This window comes from Gobio gobio (assembly GCF_949357685.1).
Source record: "Gobio gobio genome assembly, chromosome: 14".
Classification (NCBI taxonomy): Eukaryota; Metazoa; Chordata; class Actinopteri; order Cypriniformes; family Gobionidae; genus Gobio; species Gobio gobio.
In genome coordinates, this window is record NC_137107.1 from 27,277,327 (window position 1) to 27,296,987 (window position 19,661).

Genomic DNA, 19,661 nt, shown 5'->3' on the forward strand with positions numbered 1-19,661 from the left:
CTACATTTCAGTGTATCTCTATTTGAAAAGAGGTTTGTGCCAGTTTATGGCATAGTTTGTCTGCCCTTTCAAGTGCACCACATTGTGTTTTCCAGAAAGCCCCATTGTGTTATTTCGCAACACACTTGTTGGCTGATTTACATGACCCTGGTTAAAAAAAGGCTATAAAATAATCCCAGCTTTGTCCACTGGCAATATGAACTACAGTCTCTCCATGGTGACTCAAACACATTCTTGTGTTCAGCCTTTGTGCATGCTCAAATACAGCATACCTCTTCGCTCCCCTGCAGAGCTTCAGCCAAGCAACAAACGCCTATCACATAACACAACACCTTATGAATCATTCACCTCATTAAGCAAATGTCCCATGTAAATGGTTAACCTCATAACGTCCTATCATGCAGTGTAACCGTGATAAAGGTTGCTGTAAGTTTTATAGCATGCAAGGGCATATATTCTAGGTTATGAAAATGTACAAGTATAACCATTTCTTTCTTGTACTTTCACATTCACTAAATAAATTGCATTAGTTTCATTCCCTTATTCTCAGCCATAGCAGGTGCTGCTCCAGATGTAGTTCCCTTAGCTCCCTCTCACTTCCTAACTTTCTTGAGGGGCAACACTGTCTTCCTCTCTGTGGAGTAAAGGGCAGCTGCCTCTGTGAACAAGCCAAGACAGCTGGAAGGAACTGTGAGAGAAACTGTGTTAGGTTTGCATAGCAATACGTGTTCATTTGTCCTTCTGGGATTGTGTACTTCCTTAGTGGCCTGTTATGAAAACAGAGACTTTTATATGAACTTTTAGCTGTTGAGTTGGGAGTCTGGTTTATTGTTGTTTGTTGTACTCCTACACATTCATTCCTATTACTCTTTTAATAGTTTATGAAGTTAGCAGATATTATGATTAGCATGTAGTGTCCAAGGATTGTTTGTTCGCCAAATCCCTTTGTTCTTGTGTGTGTGTGTGTATATCCGTATAGCTACCATTCAAAAGTTTGGGTCAGTATTATTTTAGAAACTACTAGAAAAGTACTTTTGTTTAGAAAAAATGTGTTAAACTGATCAAGAGTGACAGTAAATACATTTATATGTGTTTATTTATGTTGCAAAAGATTTGTTTCAAATAGCTGTTCTCCTTTTTTCTTTTTTTCTTTTTTTACTTTTCATGAAAGAATCTTGAAAGAGTATCAGGGATAAATATTTAGCAGCACAACTGTTTTCAACGTTGATAAGAATTATTATTATAATTTTTTTTAAGCACCAAATCAGCATATTAGAATGATTTCTAAAGGACACTGAAGACTGGAGTAATGGCTGCTGAAAATTCAGCTTTTAAAACTACATTTTAAAATATATTACAATAGAAAAAAGTTATTGTAAAGTGTAATATTTCACTCTATTACGGTTTTACTGTATTTTTGATCATATAAACGCAGCCTTGGTGTGTATAAGGAACGTCTTTCAAAAATATTTAAACAACAACAACTTTTGAATGGTGTGTGTGTGTGATTATCACAGTGATAACATCACTGGGTCAGCGTTTCCTTGCAAAACACGTATCTGTGTTATTTGACAGTTTAGCCTCAAACCTGTTGCTTTAGAGTTCAGACAAGGTTGTCTTTGTCAATTCCTTATGGCTGTATAGTGTCAGTCTGGGTTGTAAAAGCCGAATGGAACATGATCGTGGCTATGAATGAGTTTCTTTAGAAAGAGTGAATTGCTGTTTCCCTGGTGGGGTAGTCAAATGAGATATATGTATCTTAGTCTGACTTATTGCTTTGTTACGGTTTTATTTATAATTTGCTTATTATAAGTCTTGCATAGGTTATAGCCTATTAGAACATCACAGGAGAAAGCTGTGTTGTACTGCCATTTTTTTTTTATACCACATTCATCACTCGACATTGGAAATTTGATAAATGCAACAGCCTGCAGGCTGAAACTGACATTCTCTGGGTTGTGCGGCTGCTCACACCCCGATCTCTGCAGTTAGAAGCCAACGCTGTTGAAAGTTGATATTAGGGGCTGGCCAAACTCAGAGAGGAGGGAAAAAGCAAAGAGGAAAGAATGCATGCTGACTATTAGCTTTTACCGGCTGGCAGGGAGAGCTAGAGAGAAAGCAGTCTGTGATGATCCTTCACCGCAGTGTCTCAAGCTCTCTACAGCAGCTGCAGCCTGACAAACGTAAAAATACTCAAGCACTATTTTTCGGTCTTTTTTATGGATATTTAACATTGAGGTAAGTTATAAAGTTGCCTTTTTAGTGCTTATACAGTTTGATTACATGCATTTCGTTGCCTTGAATACTTTTGTTCTCTTCTAATCGTCTTAATAGATTTGTGTACACTAGCAAAATCATTTTTGTATGTATAATTTAGTGATTTTATTACTAAAACCAAAGAAATGTGTGGCAAGTCATTTGAATTCACATAAAAAGAACTTCAAAACAAAGCTGAGCTTTGATTTTGGAGGTAAAAAAGAAAAAAACCTATAATGTGTCAGTCAGTCACGTTGCGCTGTGACGTCATCAGTGTCTCCTCAGCAGAGGTAAAGTGCAGCCTGCAGGAAACGCATTCTTCAATAACATACCGTTGTCTTGCCGCTTCTGTGAACTTCAACACATGCCCTGTATTTGGTTTGTTGTGGTGCACAGAATAAGAGGATCTGTTATATGCTTGGCAGTTACTTTATTGGCTCTTGAAAAGTAGAACAGGAAATTCCTACAACAGCTCTTTTTATTATCAACCTTGACTGGATATGAAAGGATTAATTGCCTTCAGAGCAGTTGCAACTGCTTGTTGGAGAAATTTCAATAACTTTTATGAAGAAAAATACTGACTAATGTGCCTTTTTAAAAAGGTAAAGACGCACAAAGGAACAGATGAGATCACAGCTGGCAGATGTCCCCTTGCCACGTCCACTGTGGTTTCAGCATGCAAAGGATCACACATCTTTTAAAATCAACAGGGACTTGATTTGTTGAAATAATCAAGAGTGTGATATTTGCAATTATTTTGCAAATATTTTTTACTGCTAAATCCACCACATGTGCCCTCACAAACATCAACACAGATGAACCAGTTTATGGTTTGCAGGCATCCCAGCTGCATTTGTAATGGCTTAGAAATTGTTTCCGGCAACAGATTGTTTGCTGATTCATACAGCTTCATTATGCAAACAGTTCTTGGGTTTGTAATATTTAAGCTTGCTAATATTTTATGAGAAACAATGTTAAAAGTTAAATGAGCAATTGCAATACAGGGTTTTATAGCAAATCCAGTGGAATAATTTTGATTGGTTTGTGTGTTCCTGTCAAATCTTTGGAATTTCTCGTTTGATACTTTTTCCTCTGTGGCGTCCAAGTGTTTCTCATGCAAATTCTAGGTCAGGCTGCTGATTTTTGACCGCTGACAGGCGGTTACTGTCGGTGTAATGTCAACGCAAGCTACTCTGGAGACCAAACAGCTTGAGATGTCCTTCCTGCTTCTTGGCCTCCTTCAAAAATAAAATGAAAGGAAGCATTTATTACTTCAAGAAGACTTTCACAGATGTTCAATGTCAGCCACTCATCATCTGGCTTTTTTCTTCCAAAACTGAGCTCTTAGTTTAAAGTTTCAGCATCATTCATAGTTGATTATATTATATTGTACTTTGGTTTCTATAACATTGATCCACAGAGAATAAAGTGGTTTGATTTTGCTCTACCAGTAATTGTTCGGTTGACGAAATTCAAGCAACACTTACAATGTAGGATTTGAAAAATTCCTTCAGTAAAGGAACAGGGTTAATACATAAACCCAATTATTTTCACACAAACCAGTGCTTTTACTTTTTGATTTCATAAGATCTCGGCTCGCTCACTCACATGGTGTGGCTGGCAATGGCCTGTGTTGTTATACTGGGTTTTCTTTGGGTAATTTATCGCTGCGCTGCTTGCGGTATTCCCTGACATGAATGTGTATTTAAATCTGCATATTTTCCTTTTTATCTTTCAGTGTCCAAGAAGCACGGGAAACTGATCACTTTTCTGCGCACATTCATGAAGTCCAGGCCGACCAAGCAGAAGCTGAAGCAAAGAGGTATCCTCAGGGAGAGGGTGTTTGGCTGTGACCTAGGAGAGCATCTTCTCAACTCCGGCCATGATGGTGAGCTTTGCCCGTTCCGCTCCTACTCAAACTCACGACCGTGCTCCAGACGGTGCTTGACACTAGTTTCTTTGACACTGTGTGGGTGGGCTGGAAAGCATAGCTAACCCCCTCCCCTAGAGTCACACTTGGATCTGCCTGCATGGGTTGCTGTAGCAACGGATTGGCTTAAAGGGGTCTAAAGGTCAGTAAGAATAGTTAGGGGGCCGTGTCTGGAGATTTCTTCCCCATTGATTCAAAGCTCCCTGGCAGCCTTCAACATTTGCTCTATTTGTTTGACTTCAAATCCTCCCTGAGCTATTGCCTGCCCTTACAATCTAAGCCTTGTCCTTTTCAAACAGGATCCACGCAACTTGGTGCGACTGCTCGACCATTACATTTAGAAGGGAATAAAAAAAAACATCACTTTTATTAAAATGCTTAAGAATGGACATTCCTTCCCTGAGGATGCAAGTATCCTCAAACTGGAAATTCCTGGAATTTTTTAAAAATGTTAGCTACAAGAGGTCACCCATTGTAGTGGGTTATATAGATGATACTGTTTAAGTTTACTACCTAGATCTGAAGCTTTTGCTCCTTTCACTGCCCTCTCCCACCCATGAACACATACAACGTTAATGTGTTTGTAAAAAGGTAATGGGAGACTGTGTACTCTTCGTCTCAGACACTCTGATCTCAGAGGAACGTGAGACGACATGGCTAAACACTTTGTTCAAGTAGTGAGTGAATCATTAGTATGGATCAGTCATACTAACATAAAGCTCTGCAGACCTCCCTGCAATGCACTTAAACATATTAATCCAATTTTTTTTCTCTTTCTCAGTTGGTGCCATTAGGATGTTTGCATCTGTTGTAAATTGTAAGCATTTTTTAAAGGGCTTTGCATTTTTTGCAATCAAACCATTCGTTTTATTGTTTGTCGATGTTACCACTGGCCCCACTGCAAAAAAAGCCTTTTTTATGCAACAAACATAAAGCCTTGTCTGTAAAACTGGGGGATAAATTCATGAACACCAAAATATTTTTGTTTGTCATTTTCAAACCATTCTGACTGATGCTTCCAAGACTATCCAAGCCATTCACAATTTTGACAATGTTTCTGTATTTATATGTGACAACTTTAGCTTAGTGATTTATTTAAATCAGGAGACCAAATGTTTGTGTGCTAGGCATAAAAATGCATGTACATGATCAATGAACATAAAACATACTGTCAACATATTACTGGCCTTATAGGACAAGTGACAGCTCCATCAACTGCCCTGAAACACACTCACAATGGCCCCAGGTCATCCTTATTGTGAAGCGCTGAAGGATTTTTGAGATGGCTTAGAGACAGAATTTTCTTGCATTTTTAAGGATTTTGTGCTTCAGACTGCTATGTCAGGAATGAAGATGAACAGCGGCCTCTATGAGCCTTGGAATCACTTATCTGTCGGATAACGTTTGTCAAGACTAGAGGCCAGACAGGGTTGTCTGTGACTATGATTCCTCTGGGTGAAACATTGCAAGGTTGCATCGGAGGTCTGGAGTTTGTCTAATGCCACTGGAGCAAATGTGAATCCGTTACCTCTGCTTATATAGGAGAACACGGCAACAAAGTTATTTATAGCTTACAAAATCAAAGATTTACTGCACAAAGAATCTGGCATTCTATTCTATTGGCATTTTGACAAGTCTCTCACATTATGTGCCAAAAAGGATGCTCCAGTAACATTTGTCTAAACCTCTAGTCCCCCAGGTACTCAAGAGCTGCACTGAGTTCATTGAGAAGCATGGAGTGGTTGATGGAATGTACCGTCTCTCTGGGATTGCCTCCAACATTCAGAAGCTGCGGTAAGACATAAACACACTTCCCTAATTGTAAGTTGCAGAGATAGGGATTTATCATACTGCTTGAGAAACTCTGAATGCAATGGCTGAACATTAAGCTGCTGCTAACTACATTTTGTAATGGGAATTTTGTATTCTTAAATACAGCAGGAAATGAGTGGACCAACAGAGATTAGATGGGGTTTATTACAACGTCCAGGATAAGTTGACTTGTTCACTTGGCCAATTAACAAGCATTCCCTCCCCTCTGTTTCTAAATGTATTGTTTGATTTTTTTATTTAAAGGTGCAGTGTGTAGTATTTATGAGGATCTATTGACAGAAATGCAATATAATATACATAACTATGTTTTCAGTGGTGTATAAAGGCCTTACATAATGTACCGTTATGTTTTTATTACCTTAGAATGAGCCATTTCTATCCACATACACTGCAGGTCCCCTTACAGTGCAATTGCCATTTTGCGCCGTCATATTTCTGTAGTAAACGGACAAACTGCTCTACAGAGCGCTAGCTACTCTCTGCTGTCTCAGATGACGACATCTTTGTCCTGTGTCGGCCACTGTAGCTTCTCTACGTGCTTATGTAGCGTTCACACCGGACGCAAATAAATCGCGCTATTCGCGCGAAGTTGGATGCTTGAACATTTTGAGTTTACACGCTTCATTCGTGCTTGAAATTCGCTTCATTCGCGCGTGACATTCACTTCACAACAGACGCAAATTTGCGCCATGGGAGGGGCTTCTGCCGGGCGGTTCGTCTCGTTGAGAAATGGCTGACATGGGCTGTGTTTGTTCAAATTCTACTGTTAATGTGTGACAAAACGTAGTTTTAAGACTTTTTCAGGCAATAACGTAGTTGTTTAAAGCTCAAATCTGTGGTTTATTTATAAAAAGAGTGCCTATTTGAACATTTTATCTGCCGTTTTCGGAGTTGTGAGCTCCAGTGGATCAGCGGCGCTCCACGCTCGTTAACCCCGGCGAGAGCAGCCTTTCCTCGGCTAGTCCTTCAGACATTTGCCGCTGGCTCTGATGTCTCTGTGGTGTCTCGAGCTATAATTCGTCTTATGTATATGTTACGGCCGATCTTTGGTCTCATGGATCTATAATTTGTTCCCTGGCAAATTGTTTAGGCTGAGGGCAAAGTGAAGTTTCATTACTTTTTTTATTTTTAGGCTATTTAACTTTACGTTACCGTTGTAGCCTACTAGCACTGACTTTGAATGTTTGACTGAATTGTTTGCTTTTTCATGTATAGCTTATTGTACCTTTTAAATTACTTATACTTTTGTATTATTGATCATACATAAACTTGCATTTAACAAAAAGTGTTTCATGTCATTTAATGTTATCACAGTGATAATCATATGCACACTTGTCTGAACCAGATATTAATATATGATTAAAATAAACCAGATTTTCTCCTCATTGTTGTCACTGCTAGAGCAAGCTCCTGATTGATTAACGTGGCGCGAATATCCGCCAAAGTTCAGATTTTTCAACTCTGGCGATTCCTGCCCTTCGCGCAAATCACGTGTCAAACGCTCAATTTGCACCACCTCATTCGCGCGAATCGCACTGCAGAATGTCTATTCACGCCTTTGCAAAGCTGGACGTTGGTACGATTTTTTTTGCATGTTTTTGAAAGAAGTCACTGATGCTCACCAAGGCTGCATTCATTTGAACAAAAATCCAGTAAAAAGAGTAATATTGTGAAATTATAAATGTCTTAACTGCCACTTTTGATCAATTTCTGACCCAAAACATTTGTGCATTAGTATATTTAATATAAGTGTATTTTATTTCAGCAATTTTGTGTGCATTTAATTTGCATCAGATGTTACAATTGTATAACCAATATTGGTTGTCAGTTCCTTCATATTTTCCAAATTGGTTCAAATTGAAGTTTAAAGCTCACCAAATAGCCTACAATGTCATTTGTGTATGTACTGAATACTTCAAACCTGAAATGTTCTCTCTCTCTCTCTCTCTCTAGGCATGAATTTGACTCTGAACAGATCCCAGATCTGACAAAAGATGTTTATATTCAGGACATACACTGCGTGGGCTCCCTGTGCAAGCTTTACTTTCGAGAGCTTCCCAACCCACTTCTCACCTACCAGCTTTATGAGAAATTCTCGGTAAGTGTTTATCCCAGAACGACAGGCCTTTTTGAAGAGCCTTTTCTCAGATACACACTTTGTCATACAAATACCTACAGCTGAGAGTACCTATTATGTACAACCATGATATCAAAACCTTTGGTGTGATTAAACTGGTAAAACTGTGCATTAGTCATTGGAGGCTTGAGACTATTTGTTCTATTGATTGCTTTTAATGAGCATACAAAATGAATGGTTTGTTTCTTAGAGCCCTTCACAAGGAGTTCAGCTGCATGCCAAACACAGTACTGACATTTACAGCATCTTGTGATAAGTCACTGCTAATGAAAAAAAGGACAGAGTAAATACTGCATAAATGTTTTCTGGTTGCTATGGCAGCAACAAAACTATAACGCACAGGAAATGGGACTGACCATGTGCTTTTGTTCTCTCCGCAGTACAGTGTGAACACGGGTTTGAAAATATTTTGTTTGTTAGAGCTGTTCTAGATGCAGTGACCCTGATTTACACCCACTCTTCTCCTTTTTAGGAGGCTGTGTCAGCAGCCACTGATGAGGAAAGGCTGATCAAAATACATGATGTCATTCAGCAGCTGCCGCCTCCACATTATAGGTTTGTAAATGACCACAGTGCCCTCTGTTGATTGCAAGAGGACTCGCAGTTCTCTCTTCAACACAGCCACATTTTTCTAATGTTTGAGCCTTTTTTATTAATCTACTGCATTAAGCGTACTAATTATATTACTAATGCAGTTCAAGTTCATCTATGATTGAGAAAAATGTAGGCTGTTATTACAACATTGTTCACTTGCTCCATAATCAAGTGCATTATGCTAATTTTAGTAAGCGTCTGATTTTTAATGCATCAGTAGGTTTAATGTTTAGTATTCATGTTTCTCTTGTAGGACCCTTGAGTTTCTTATGAGGCATCTTTCCCACTTAGCAACCTTTAGCTATGTAACAAACATGCATACAAAGAATTTGGCCATTGTTTGGGCCCCAAACTTACTGAGGTAAGATCTCTGCTTGATGCAACTTTACAATGTGAAAACCGATATACTTCTGGATATAACTACAAATATAAAAACCTACTATTTATAACTAATATTTGATTTTTATTGTAAGGTCAAAGCAAATAGAATCTGCTTGCTTCAGCGGAACGGCAGCCTTCATGGAGGTCCGAATTCAATCGGTTGTGGTGGAGTTCATCCTCAACCATGTGGATGTTCTCTTCAGCTCCAAACTGAGCTCACTCATACGAGAGGGAACAGGTATGGACAGACAGATTTCAACGGATGTTTAAACATTTAAATTGCTAAATTTCTATCACAAATTTCTTTGTCTTCCTAGGGCACAATTCTTTGTCTCGGCCGAAATCTTTGCTGGTACCCTCTCCATCCACAAAGCTGCTAACACTAGAAGAGGCACAGGCACGTACCCAGGCCCAGATCAACTCGCCCATTACTGCAGACAGCAAGTACATAGAGGTGGGAGAGGGTCCTGCAGCCTTACAGGGAAAATTCCACACAGTCATTGAATTCCCAACTGAGAGGTATAATGCAAGATTTAAAATCTATAACCATGACCGTTTTTCTGTCATAAAGAGACGTTGAGATACATTTTGTGCCTATTATCATTTGTTTCCTAGGAAAAGGCAGCCCATAAAGTCTAAAAAGTCTCCAGTTGGCAGTTGGCGGTCTTTTTTCAACTTGGGCAAGTCTTCCTCGATGTCTAAACGCAAACTACACCGCAATCCCAGTGAACCAAATGAACTCAAGGCCATGGCTTTGGCTGGTAAGTGTTGTGCCATTTTGTCATCTCCGAATGTCAGATGGTCATTATCACAAATAACCCAATGGTTAATCAGGCCTTACATCATGCCAAAGGGGTTAATTTTGTGGTAATGTCTTATTATTATTGTTATATTTTATATTTGGTCATTCGTATGCATGTCTGAACTATGTCTATACTTCCCTTCTGCAGTGGAAGCTCCTGTCACCAAGACAAATTCCTTGTGTGTGTAAACATACTTGGCAATAAATCTCTTTATGATTCTGATTCTAAAAGCAATTTGTATTAACTTCTGTCACTTTATTTTCCCTGCTCAGGAGGAAGAGGAGACACCGGTACTCTTCGGTCTGCCAAAAGTGAGGAATCTCTCACCTCTCTACATAACGTTGAAGGTAACCGATTTCTAAATATCAAAAAAGCTCAGAATAAAGTTGTAAATTGAACCATTGTGCAATGACGACATTTATTTTTTTTCCTTTAACGCAGGAGAGTCTAAGGTTTACAGGCCACGCAGACCTCGCTCCAGCAGTGATGCTCTCTCTGCTTCTTTCAACGGTGACCTGCTCGATAGCAGACAACACTGTAACTCATATGACAACCTGGGCCAAGGGGACAGTGATGGGGATGATGGTCCAATTTGTGTGCCTGCTCTCATCTCCCCGCCCCGTTCCGCTGATGATGTGGACCTGAGCCCCCCTGACATTGGCATGGCCTCTTTAGACTTTGACCCCATGTCTTTTCAATGTAGCCTTCCTCTGGCAGAGACTTCCATTTTGTCACTTGATGCAGATAGAAGCAGTCTAAAGAGGAGTCCGGGCAGTGGCTCAGAGCAGGTCTCGCCAGTAAGAGCTAAAGTTACAAGCTGTTCTTTTTCTCCAGACCACAGTCCAGCCTTAAAGGATAGAAATAAACTGCCCCCTGCATCTGAGAAAACATCAGTTCAGTCCACTGAGAGCAGTGAGAAGTCAGCTGTTGTGGCTCCTCCAAGCATCTCTGAATCAGCTGCCTCCATGATAAGAAAAGGACCAGAAAGAACTGTGCTTCAGCCCTCTTCCCCTCCATCTCCTCTCGACTCTCCTGCAAAATTGAGCGCTCTGTCAAGAACCACTGATCTGCCCCTGAGTGAAGCCATTCAACAAGAGCTTCTTTCTAAAGCTGCTACCTTTGAGAGTAAAGACATATCAAGCATTGAATGTTCACAGACACCACAGGTCACCTGCTCTCAAGAGCAGCCAGGTAAGCTGAACTGAAACATAGGGACATGATAGCTTAAATTCATGATGTTTCTTGAGTCATTGACATTTTTTGGTCCTAAATTACTTAAATACACATGATCTATGATGAGCATGTTTTTAAAATATCAGGGTGATAAAGCGGTTTCAAAATCATAATGAAGAAAACATTAAACAGTCATCTCATATAAGCCATTTTTATTTGAAAAACTACTCTATTTTGCTACAGTGAAATTAACCTCTAAAGTACACTGGGTTTCATAAGATAATTATTTGATTTTTCAGGGTTAGTTCACCAGGCTTTTACCAGTAACGCTTTGCATGAGTGCCCTCAATGTAGAGAAATCTGTCCACAATCTGTAGAAATTTAACATTTTCCCTCTTACCTTTCTCATGAATATTAGCCTGCCTTCTTGTTTGAGTACCCTCTGTTTTGTCCATCCGTAGGAGCCGTAGCTCTGGACTCACAAAATGGCAATGTCCCTGTCAGCTCTGTGTCCCTCATCCCTCCCCCACCCCCACCAAAGAACGCTGCCCGCATGCTTGCACTAGCTCTAGCTGAATCTGCCCAGCAGGCCTCCATTCTCTCTCAGAGGCCATCCTCTGGACCCCCTACACCAGTGTCCCCTCTTAAGCCACAAGAGTTACTGGAGACCCTGGATTGGCCGCCGCCTCCTCCTTTGCCATCACAGCCATCGCTGGAGGAAGCTGCAGTAGAAGTGTCAAAGATATTCGCTCCTACGTCTTCACCACCGTCCACCCCACCTGAAAAACTAATTCGCTCAGTCAGTCTGCACATTAGCACAGCTGATAGTGGGAAGCCATCCAGCATTTCCTACAACCAGGAGGTTGTCTTTCCAGGGACCCCAAGCCAGAATTCTATGCCTTCTAGTCAACCTTCTCAAGTTTCCCAGACACAAAAAAGCCCAGAGAGGCAGCAGCCTGCTGTGGGCCAGACACCTGTGAGCACAGCCAAAACCACCACCACACCAACTGTCAGCAGCAAGGATGCTGTCATTCAACAACCCAGCTCTGAGGTAAGCTGTGGCACATGCAGGGATGTCAGTCGCACTAGTACTTCAGTACCAAGGCTAAACGTTACAATGTTATAAATATTCATTAGGGCTGCACGATATTGAAGTCTGATATGAAGTATTGTCTGATATGCAATAACTCGATAAATAATGCAATATTTGATATGCGATACGATAAATCTTGTGTAAAAATTAATCAATTTTAATTATATTTGAATATTTAAAAACAGAAAATGATATAACCAACATACATGTTTTACATTCTTTTTGTGAGAAGAAAGCATTCCTACAACTTCTGAAAGTGAACAGCAGTTACTCTAGCATTAGCTACATAAAAAGTAAGTGTCATTTTAACGTCAGTGTAAACCAGGGGTGTTTAGGATTTCAGGTAGGCCTACAATAGTTTTATGTACCAACAGAAATTGAATAATCAAATTTTAAAAATAAAACACTGCTTAGTCTTCACTGTATGAATTTAATATACACTGATTCTTATTGAAGCTGCAAAAGTTATTCCGCCAAAAGCAGTAAGTCTCTTTGTCTTTTGTTGTTTGATTAACATTAAGCACACAGACGGACACAGGTTTATTAGGCTGCTGTCACTTTAAGAGCTGCACAGATCCAATATATTGTTACATGCGTGCTTTACTCCACTTAAGACATAACTGTGTTTACATGAATACCAAGACATGTTGACATAATTTTGTGTGTATATGGCTATATAAGCTGGAGAAGAGAACTGGAGTTGGGATTGCACGCTGTCCGAGAGGCGGCTTCCTGTACCCGTGAGTAGGCCCTATTTCGCTTATTGCGCCTAATAACATTAAGCATTTCACATGTATGTAACCATCATGTGTCCAGTCTACTCTCTGCTGTCTGCGTCGACCTAAAAATTACGAAAGACTTTTCGTAATCTTTTGACGTATTAAAAGTTATCGTAAGCCATTGCGATATGCATATCACGATATGTACGCTTGTGACATTTTAATATATCGTGCAGTCCTTATATTCATGATCCAAGCCTTCACCATTGTTAATTCATCTTAAGCATAAGTGCTGTTTGTCTGCTAGTACCTCTAAGGAAAATAAAAACATAAAGAACCATGGAAGCATTTTGAATTAAAACATTTTTTGTATTTATGTGAACTTTTAGAATACGTATGTTTTTTGTTTGTTTGTTTTTGGTGTATGACATTTCTGTTTTATCATATTGTATCAAAATTGGTATCAAGAACAATTTGATCATTAAATCAATCTGGAATTGGTATCAGTAACTACATTTACAGCACATGTAAATATCAAAGGAAAACACCTAACAGTGTTTGTTTGGGTTTAATCCTTAGATCCGTATGACTGAAACGGTCCTGCCATCAAAATCCACAAAGGCGACAGATCAGCTAGTCGCAATTCTTCAGCCTCAGCCTCAAATACAGATTCAACCTAATGCCTTGTTTCGGTCTCAACTGCAAGTTCAGCCTCATTCTCAGTCACAAGCACAGCCTCAGTTTCAGCCCAAACCGCAGCCCAATGCTAGAGTAGCGCCGACCCCGGCAGCACCTCTTGATCCTGTGGAAAAACCATGGGAAGCCATAAAGCCTGTCCATCCAAAGGGAGATAGCGCTCCTCAACACCACACTCAGGGAGTGACACCGCCAACACCCCCTGTTCGCTCAATTGAAAGTAAACTAGCAATGGCGGCTCTCTGCAACACTGAGGCTGCAAACCCCGCCAACTTTCATGCCATCTTAGATACATCCATGAGGGGCTCAGTGGAGGAGACTCCCCCACAGTCTCATCCACCTCACCGCAGGACTTCCACTCATCAATCAGGTTATGTTTACCACTCAAAAGGGGAGGCAGCCCTATTGGAGCCCACCGCAGAGGCATATTACCATCAGCGAGTAACTGCTTCTGGTCAGGCTACAATGGGGTACCATTACCGGCCAGAGAGTGTTCCACCTCATGTTTCTTACGTATCGAAATCGGAGCCACAGATTTCTTATAGAGGCCACGGTGATGGCCGATACAATACGATTGGACCCAGGTCCTATCACCAGTCCCTCAAATCTCGTGGCCCTCCGAGAGGTGAGTACATTTCTCCAAGTTCAGTGCACCACTCCCATGGCTACAGCCAGGTAGATGGACCTACCATGTACCCAACAATCCGCAGAGTCCACTCCCTACATGTGGCACCCACGGCTATCCGCTCAACGCCGGTCACAAGAACCGAGGTTCCACCAGATGATGAGTTATTTTACTACCAGCGCCCAGTCTACCACTGCAAGTCTCACCAACCGCCCTCTCAAGCTGACTATCATGTCACACAACTGCAGCCTTACTTTGAGAATGGAAGAGTTCAGTACCGCTACAGCCCCTACTCCGGTTCTCACGTTCTGGATGCCCCTTTCTACGATGTGGACCATTATGGTACGATCCGATTACGGCATGTCCATTCCTTCAGTGGTCGGGACAGTGCCCCTCTCCTTCGATCTGGAGCCAAATCTGGAGGCTACCACTACCTTTCACGGCATTTTATTCCTTTAAAGGAGCATAGCTTCGTAAGCAGGGACATGCCACCTTACGGTGGTTCAAAGGGGAATATTTACTTTGCGTGGGACCCAGAGGAAGCAGAAAGGCTTCGCGTACACTCCATCCGCAGGGAAAGCCGAGCGAGGCAAAAGGTGAAGGGTTCTGTTATGTCTCAGTATGACAATGTGGGACCCTACATGCCAGTGGATATAGACATGTTACACTTGCACAGCAAATCAGATCCCGGCAAAACCGTATTGATGGCAGCTGAAAGCAAGGAGGCCAGATATAATATTGTTCCTGGATCTCAGCATGCTCCCAGGCACTTGATCTCTGATCCAGATGTCCTGTTGTATATGGAAACCGAGAAGCACTGCCAAGGAAATGGGGTGGGTGACAAAACATCCAAACAAGGTAGCTCCAGGTCCTACTCGTCCATCCATTCACATCAATCGCAACTTCCACCACGAAGTCTGCAGCACTTACCAGAGGGCAGCCATCTTGACCCAAAGTTTGAGCCAGGAGAAAAGCAACGGAGCAGTAAACATTGGCAAGAACACTCGGAGAGCAGGAGTGCCCAACCTCGTTACGAAAGGCCTGATTTGGATCGCCACATATGCAGGGTTAAAGCCACAAGTAGCGCCAGTGAAGATGAACAAGCAGCTCCTGTGAAGCCGGCTCCTCCACCCAAGCCTGAGAGATCCCATAGTGTTCGAGAGCGGCAGCATTACAACCAGTCCAGTCTTCCCGCACATTTGCCGGACAATTCAGACCATAGTGGATCCTACTCCAATCAGTCACAGGGGCAAAGACAAAGCAACGTTACTTTACAGTCACACTACGACAACCTGGATGACTACCATCCGGCACCTCAGTCCCAAACCTCACTAGCTAATCAGGGGGGTTCCAGCTCCTGTCATAGCCCTGGTTTCTCAACTCCACACAGTAATCGTGCATACTCCACAGCCTTAGGACAGGGCGCCTTCATACAAGCTGAGCTTTCAATGCAGAGGCCCGAGCCAGAGATTAATGCTGAGTGAACAGGCATTTAACAACGAATGGGATAGATTTGGAACATAATTGTAGGTGTCAATAATAATTATAATAATTCAGCAGCCTCTGCGGGACAGTGGACTGCCGCCTGACTGTTTACATTCAGTTTCATTTTTTTAAATGTACAAAGAAATGTTTAAGACTTTTTACTGAACTGAATGTACCATAATTTTGGTTGTTTAAACATGGAGATATAACTTGTTATATACTGTAGATACTCTGTGATTATTGACTCATAACCAGATGTATATCTGAAATGATGTATATCTGAAAAGTACTACTGGATATAAGGGATTCTTTAGTTCTGTTTCATTACTTTGAAAAGGTCCGGGATGGGGTATAAATGAAGTGTAAAGGTTTGCATTTTAGAAATGCATGTAATCTATCTTTTACAGAACAGTTCTGTGTACCTTATTGTGTACTTTCTGGATGTTACAGTAACAGTGGAAAGGAACCCCTGTTTAAGTCACCCTACCTAGTGTACACAACTAGGTGGTACATGAAATTCTTGATTTTCTGCCTTCAGGTTGGGGGCCCAAAATGTGCATTTTTCATTGTGTCCAAACTGTGCCATTACTATTACGTATGATAGGGTTTAATCATAAGCAACTGGATTTCTTTCTTCATTTGAAAACTTGACAAGATTTGACTGAACTATGCTTGGATGGGTTGCTCTTTGTTGTTTGAGGGACCAAACAATGAATGTGGATTTGATTGCAGAAGTATTCATTAAGGTGTTGAGAATGACTGAAAGCGAGAGTGCCTGTGTGAAGTGACTCAGACACATTTCTCTCCCCTCTTTCAGAGAAGGCTGTTATTGACTGGAAGCTTTTGATACATTTAGTGATTAAAATATGTATCTGACTGATTTTAGACCAGCGCCATACTTACATTTTTATAACAAACTATTACTAAATTTCACATAGATCCATAAACTTTCTTCTATAAGAAGGCTAGTGCCATTCATTTCATTCTGCTTAACAATATGTGCTTTTACTATGAGGACAATGTACATTGCTCTCAGAATTATTCTGTCAGATGGAGATAACCCTATATTTTAGTTATTTAAGAGGACAGTTTATGATCAGTGGACCCAGTTTTGTTCTGTTGCCAAGTCATTGCATGTTACCGTTCTGTCAGACAGTAATTGTTATTGCGTAGCGATAACTTTAAAATTCATGTTTGAGTATTCAAATGAGCCCAAGCTCACAATGGCATAATTTGTACATTCGTGCTCGATTCCCTGATAACATCTGTTTTTGTGTTTTGCCAAGTCTTATGAAGTTTTTTTTTTTTTTCATTTTGCCAGCATTTTTATGATTGACATTTAATATGCTGTTTTCTCGTTTTTTGTTTGGTTTATTATAGACTGTGAAAAAAAATGGTTGGCTGGCTAGTGTGCAAAAAATAAAGGCATTCATATGTAACCTCTATTTTATGGGACCAAACTGAAATTTGGGACTTGGGACCCTCATGAGGACTTGACCCAAAACATTAGCATTAAAGCCTCATGGCCTAATTTAATCAAGCTTGTATCAACCTGCAGTCTGATTTCTTATGGCCTCCATGACATTTAGTCTTTGAATGCACATTTTTGGGGAAGACCGTTTTCTTTTCAAGGATAGCTTACAAATGAATAAACTTTATCAATATTTTTTTTCTTTTTAGTATTCTACAGCTACAGTCTTGATTTAATTTGGCTGCAAAATGGATTGTTGTAAAATAAAAAAATAAAAAAAATCGATCTCCAAGATAGCATTTGATATGTTAATCTCAAGCCATTGTACTGCAAGTCTATAGCTATTTGGTCATATTTCCCCAAACCTCTACACATTTGCTTAAGGACCCACCTAGCTGAACACATATTTCTGACTGTAATACTAAGAAAGTATTATCATACATGTTGGCTATGACTGAAACATAATATGCTCGTAGTTAGCCATGGTTCAAATATATTTGTGATAACACTTGGAGAATTTCAGTGTCACCTTTGAACCCAAATAAAATTAAGCTTAGCCTGAGAGAAGGAATGATTTATTGATTCCATTCTTTACTGCGCATACATTTAATTAAAATATTAGCCATTTCATGCTTTCTTACATTATATTTCCAGTAACTAATAGCATGTGTTTGGTTTTAGCATAGTACAAAGTTAAATATCACATATCAAATATCAACTATATTTAAAAAAAAAAATTCTGCTGAAGTTTAATGTGTGTTTCTAATACAACTGCAGTATAAGAATGACTATTCCTGAAATCAGTCTAATGTACTCTACCTTTCGAAGATTTAGGGTCGGTAAGATGTTTTTAAAGGTCTTTTATGCTCACCAAGGCTGCATTTATTCGATCAAAAAATCAGTAAAAACAGTAATATGAAATATTACAATTTAAAATAACTTTTTATATTTTAAAATGTAATTTATTCCTGTGATTTCAGCATCCATTACTGTCTCACTTGATCCTTCAGGAATCATTCCAATATGCTGATTTATTGCTTAAAAAATCTTAGTCACAGTTGAAGGCAGTAATTTTTCAGGATTCTATGATGAGTAGAAAATTACAATAAAAAATATTTTCAAACATAACTGTCTTTACTGCCAATTTTTATCAATTGTAGGTGGTAACTAACAAATCTATGAAAGAAGTATTGTGCATTTTAGATGGCTAATCTGAAACCTTGAACATTTTAAATGGGAACTGTTACAATGGCAATTGTCAGCAGCACACAACTCAAACTGATTGATACTGCACTTCAGTTTTCAATTCTTTATTTAGTTATTTTGATATCAAAACACAAGGAAAATCGCAGTGAGGCACAATTATTTCATGTCATATTTTAAGAAACGAGTTCGAGTTCTTTTTTTATTATAAATAAATCTTGGATCAGTCACCCACACAAGCAGATAAACGGCTGGGGATCTGTTGGAGAGGACAGAGCGCTTTTCTCTTCTCAAGTGCCGATGTTTGGGGTGTTTTCATGCAAACTTTGCAAGGCGAGATCGGACCACTTCATCTCTTGCTCTTTGACTGACTCGGTTGATCCGCCGTTGTCTTGTTCTGCTTCTGGAAGTTCACTCTTTCAGAAAAAAAGAATACAATAAAATCACCATTCGATAGGCTTAGAGGCAAAACATTATATAATACAAATATAAAGTGCTCAAATAGTCTAATTCAAATGTTTTCACGTGTGAAATGAGGCTAATCTGACTTTACCTTATGAAAATGGGAGGAAAAACTGTACAAAATATAATTTGACGTGCATTCCACTGCTGACTGCAGTACTTGACGTACAGTACTTCATACTTCGAAATGCACATACAAACTAAATATGAAGACTCACGAGTGGGATTGTCACATCCTCATATGGCAGTCTGTCTTCTCTCCAGGCATCGTCGGTAAGATCAAGAACTCTTCCATCTCTCTGTACTTCACTATCCATGATCAGACTTTAGTACACAATCAAAAGACCAAACTACGTTTAAAAAAACTGTATCGTAAGTTATGTTGTGTATGGAATGCAGTTCTAATCGTGAACAGTGACAGTAGTACTGTACGCAATAATACAAACCCCTGCAGTCTAGTGCCCAGCGCAGCCGTTTGTTATGGCGCTCTCTGATGACGACATATCCTACTCATTGTACCTTTTCTGCAATTAAAATTCATATATTTATGCATACAACATGTAGTCAATGACGCACCTGGGTTCATAAAACCAAGTAATCAGTAACAGTGTTTCTTTCATTTACTCTGATTCATCTGTAACGCCATATAGCGATGTACGATTTGTGATCAGATCTTTTCACTGAATCTATTGAACCGGTTCATAAACCTCGTCTGATCGAATCCAACAAGACGCACTGGAAATATTAGTACTTTTCAACCGGTTCTTGTTCAAAAGAACCGATTCGTGGTAAGGAGTTGG

General features: G+C 40.0%; 2 protein-coding genes across 4 annotated transcripts in view; one reads left to right on the forward strand and one right to left on the reverse strand.

Annotated features, from left to right (window-relative positions):
• The window catches only part of arhgap32b (Rho GTPase activating protein 32b), a 125,767-nt gene extending 109,914 nt beyond the window's left edge, over nucleotides 1–15,853 (forward strand). The window contains exons 12-23 of the mRNA XM_079835623.1: nucleotides 3,995–4,144; nucleotides 5,878–5,980; nucleotides 7,973–8,117; nucleotides 8,629–8,711; nucleotides 9,004–9,111; nucleotides 9,224–9,369; nucleotides 9,449–9,650; nucleotides 9,747–9,892; nucleotides 10,207–10,281; nucleotides 10,376–11,125; nucleotides 11,569–12,158; nucleotides 13,499–15,853. Of these exons, the coding sequence (XP_079691749.1) occupies nucleotides 3,995–4,144; nucleotides 5,878–5,980; nucleotides 7,973–8,117; nucleotides 8,629–8,711; nucleotides 9,004–9,111; nucleotides 9,224–9,369; nucleotides 9,449–9,650; nucleotides 9,747–9,892; nucleotides 10,207–10,281; nucleotides 10,376–11,125; nucleotides 11,569–12,158; nucleotides 13,499–15,724 (4,724 nt within the window). The 3' untranslated portion in view covers nucleotides 15,725–15,853. The remainder of the gene's footprint in view (nucleotides 1–3,994; nucleotides 4,145–5,877; nucleotides 5,981–7,972; nucleotides 8,118–8,628; nucleotides 8,712–9,003; nucleotides 9,112–9,223; nucleotides 9,370–9,448; nucleotides 9,651–9,746; nucleotides 9,893–10,206; nucleotides 10,282–10,375; nucleotides 11,126–11,568; nucleotides 12,159–13,498) is intronic.
• Nucleotides 15,854–18,540: 2,687 nt separating this feature from the next.
• Nucleotides 18,541–19,536, reverse strand: anapc13 (anaphase promoting complex subunit 13). Of its 3 annotated transcripts, XM_079835621.1 has the most exons (4): nucleotides 19,486–19,536; nucleotides 19,308–19,385; nucleotides 19,080–19,185; nucleotides 18,541–18,815 (listed from the first exon to the last, which is right to left on the reverse strand). In XM_079835621.1, the coding sequence occupies exons 3-4, from the start codon at nucleotides 19,176–19,178 to the stop codon at nucleotides 18,690–18,692; spliced, it is 225 nt and encodes a 74-aa protein (XP_079691747.1). In that variant the 5' UTR covers nucleotides 19,179–19,185; nucleotides 19,308–19,385; nucleotides 19,486–19,536; the 3' UTR covers nucleotides 18,541–18,689. The 3 variants fall into 3 exon arrangements, with proteins under 3 accessions (XP_079691747.1, XP_079691746.1, XP_079691748.1); XM_079835620.1 differs by lacking the exon at nucleotides 19,486–19,536 and having other exon boundaries at nucleotides 19,308–19,410; XM_079835622.1 differs by lacking the exons at nucleotides 19,308–19,385; nucleotides 19,486–19,536 and having other exon boundaries at nucleotides 19,080–19,301.
• Between the last annotated feature and the right edge of the window lie 125 nt (nucleotides 19,537–19,661).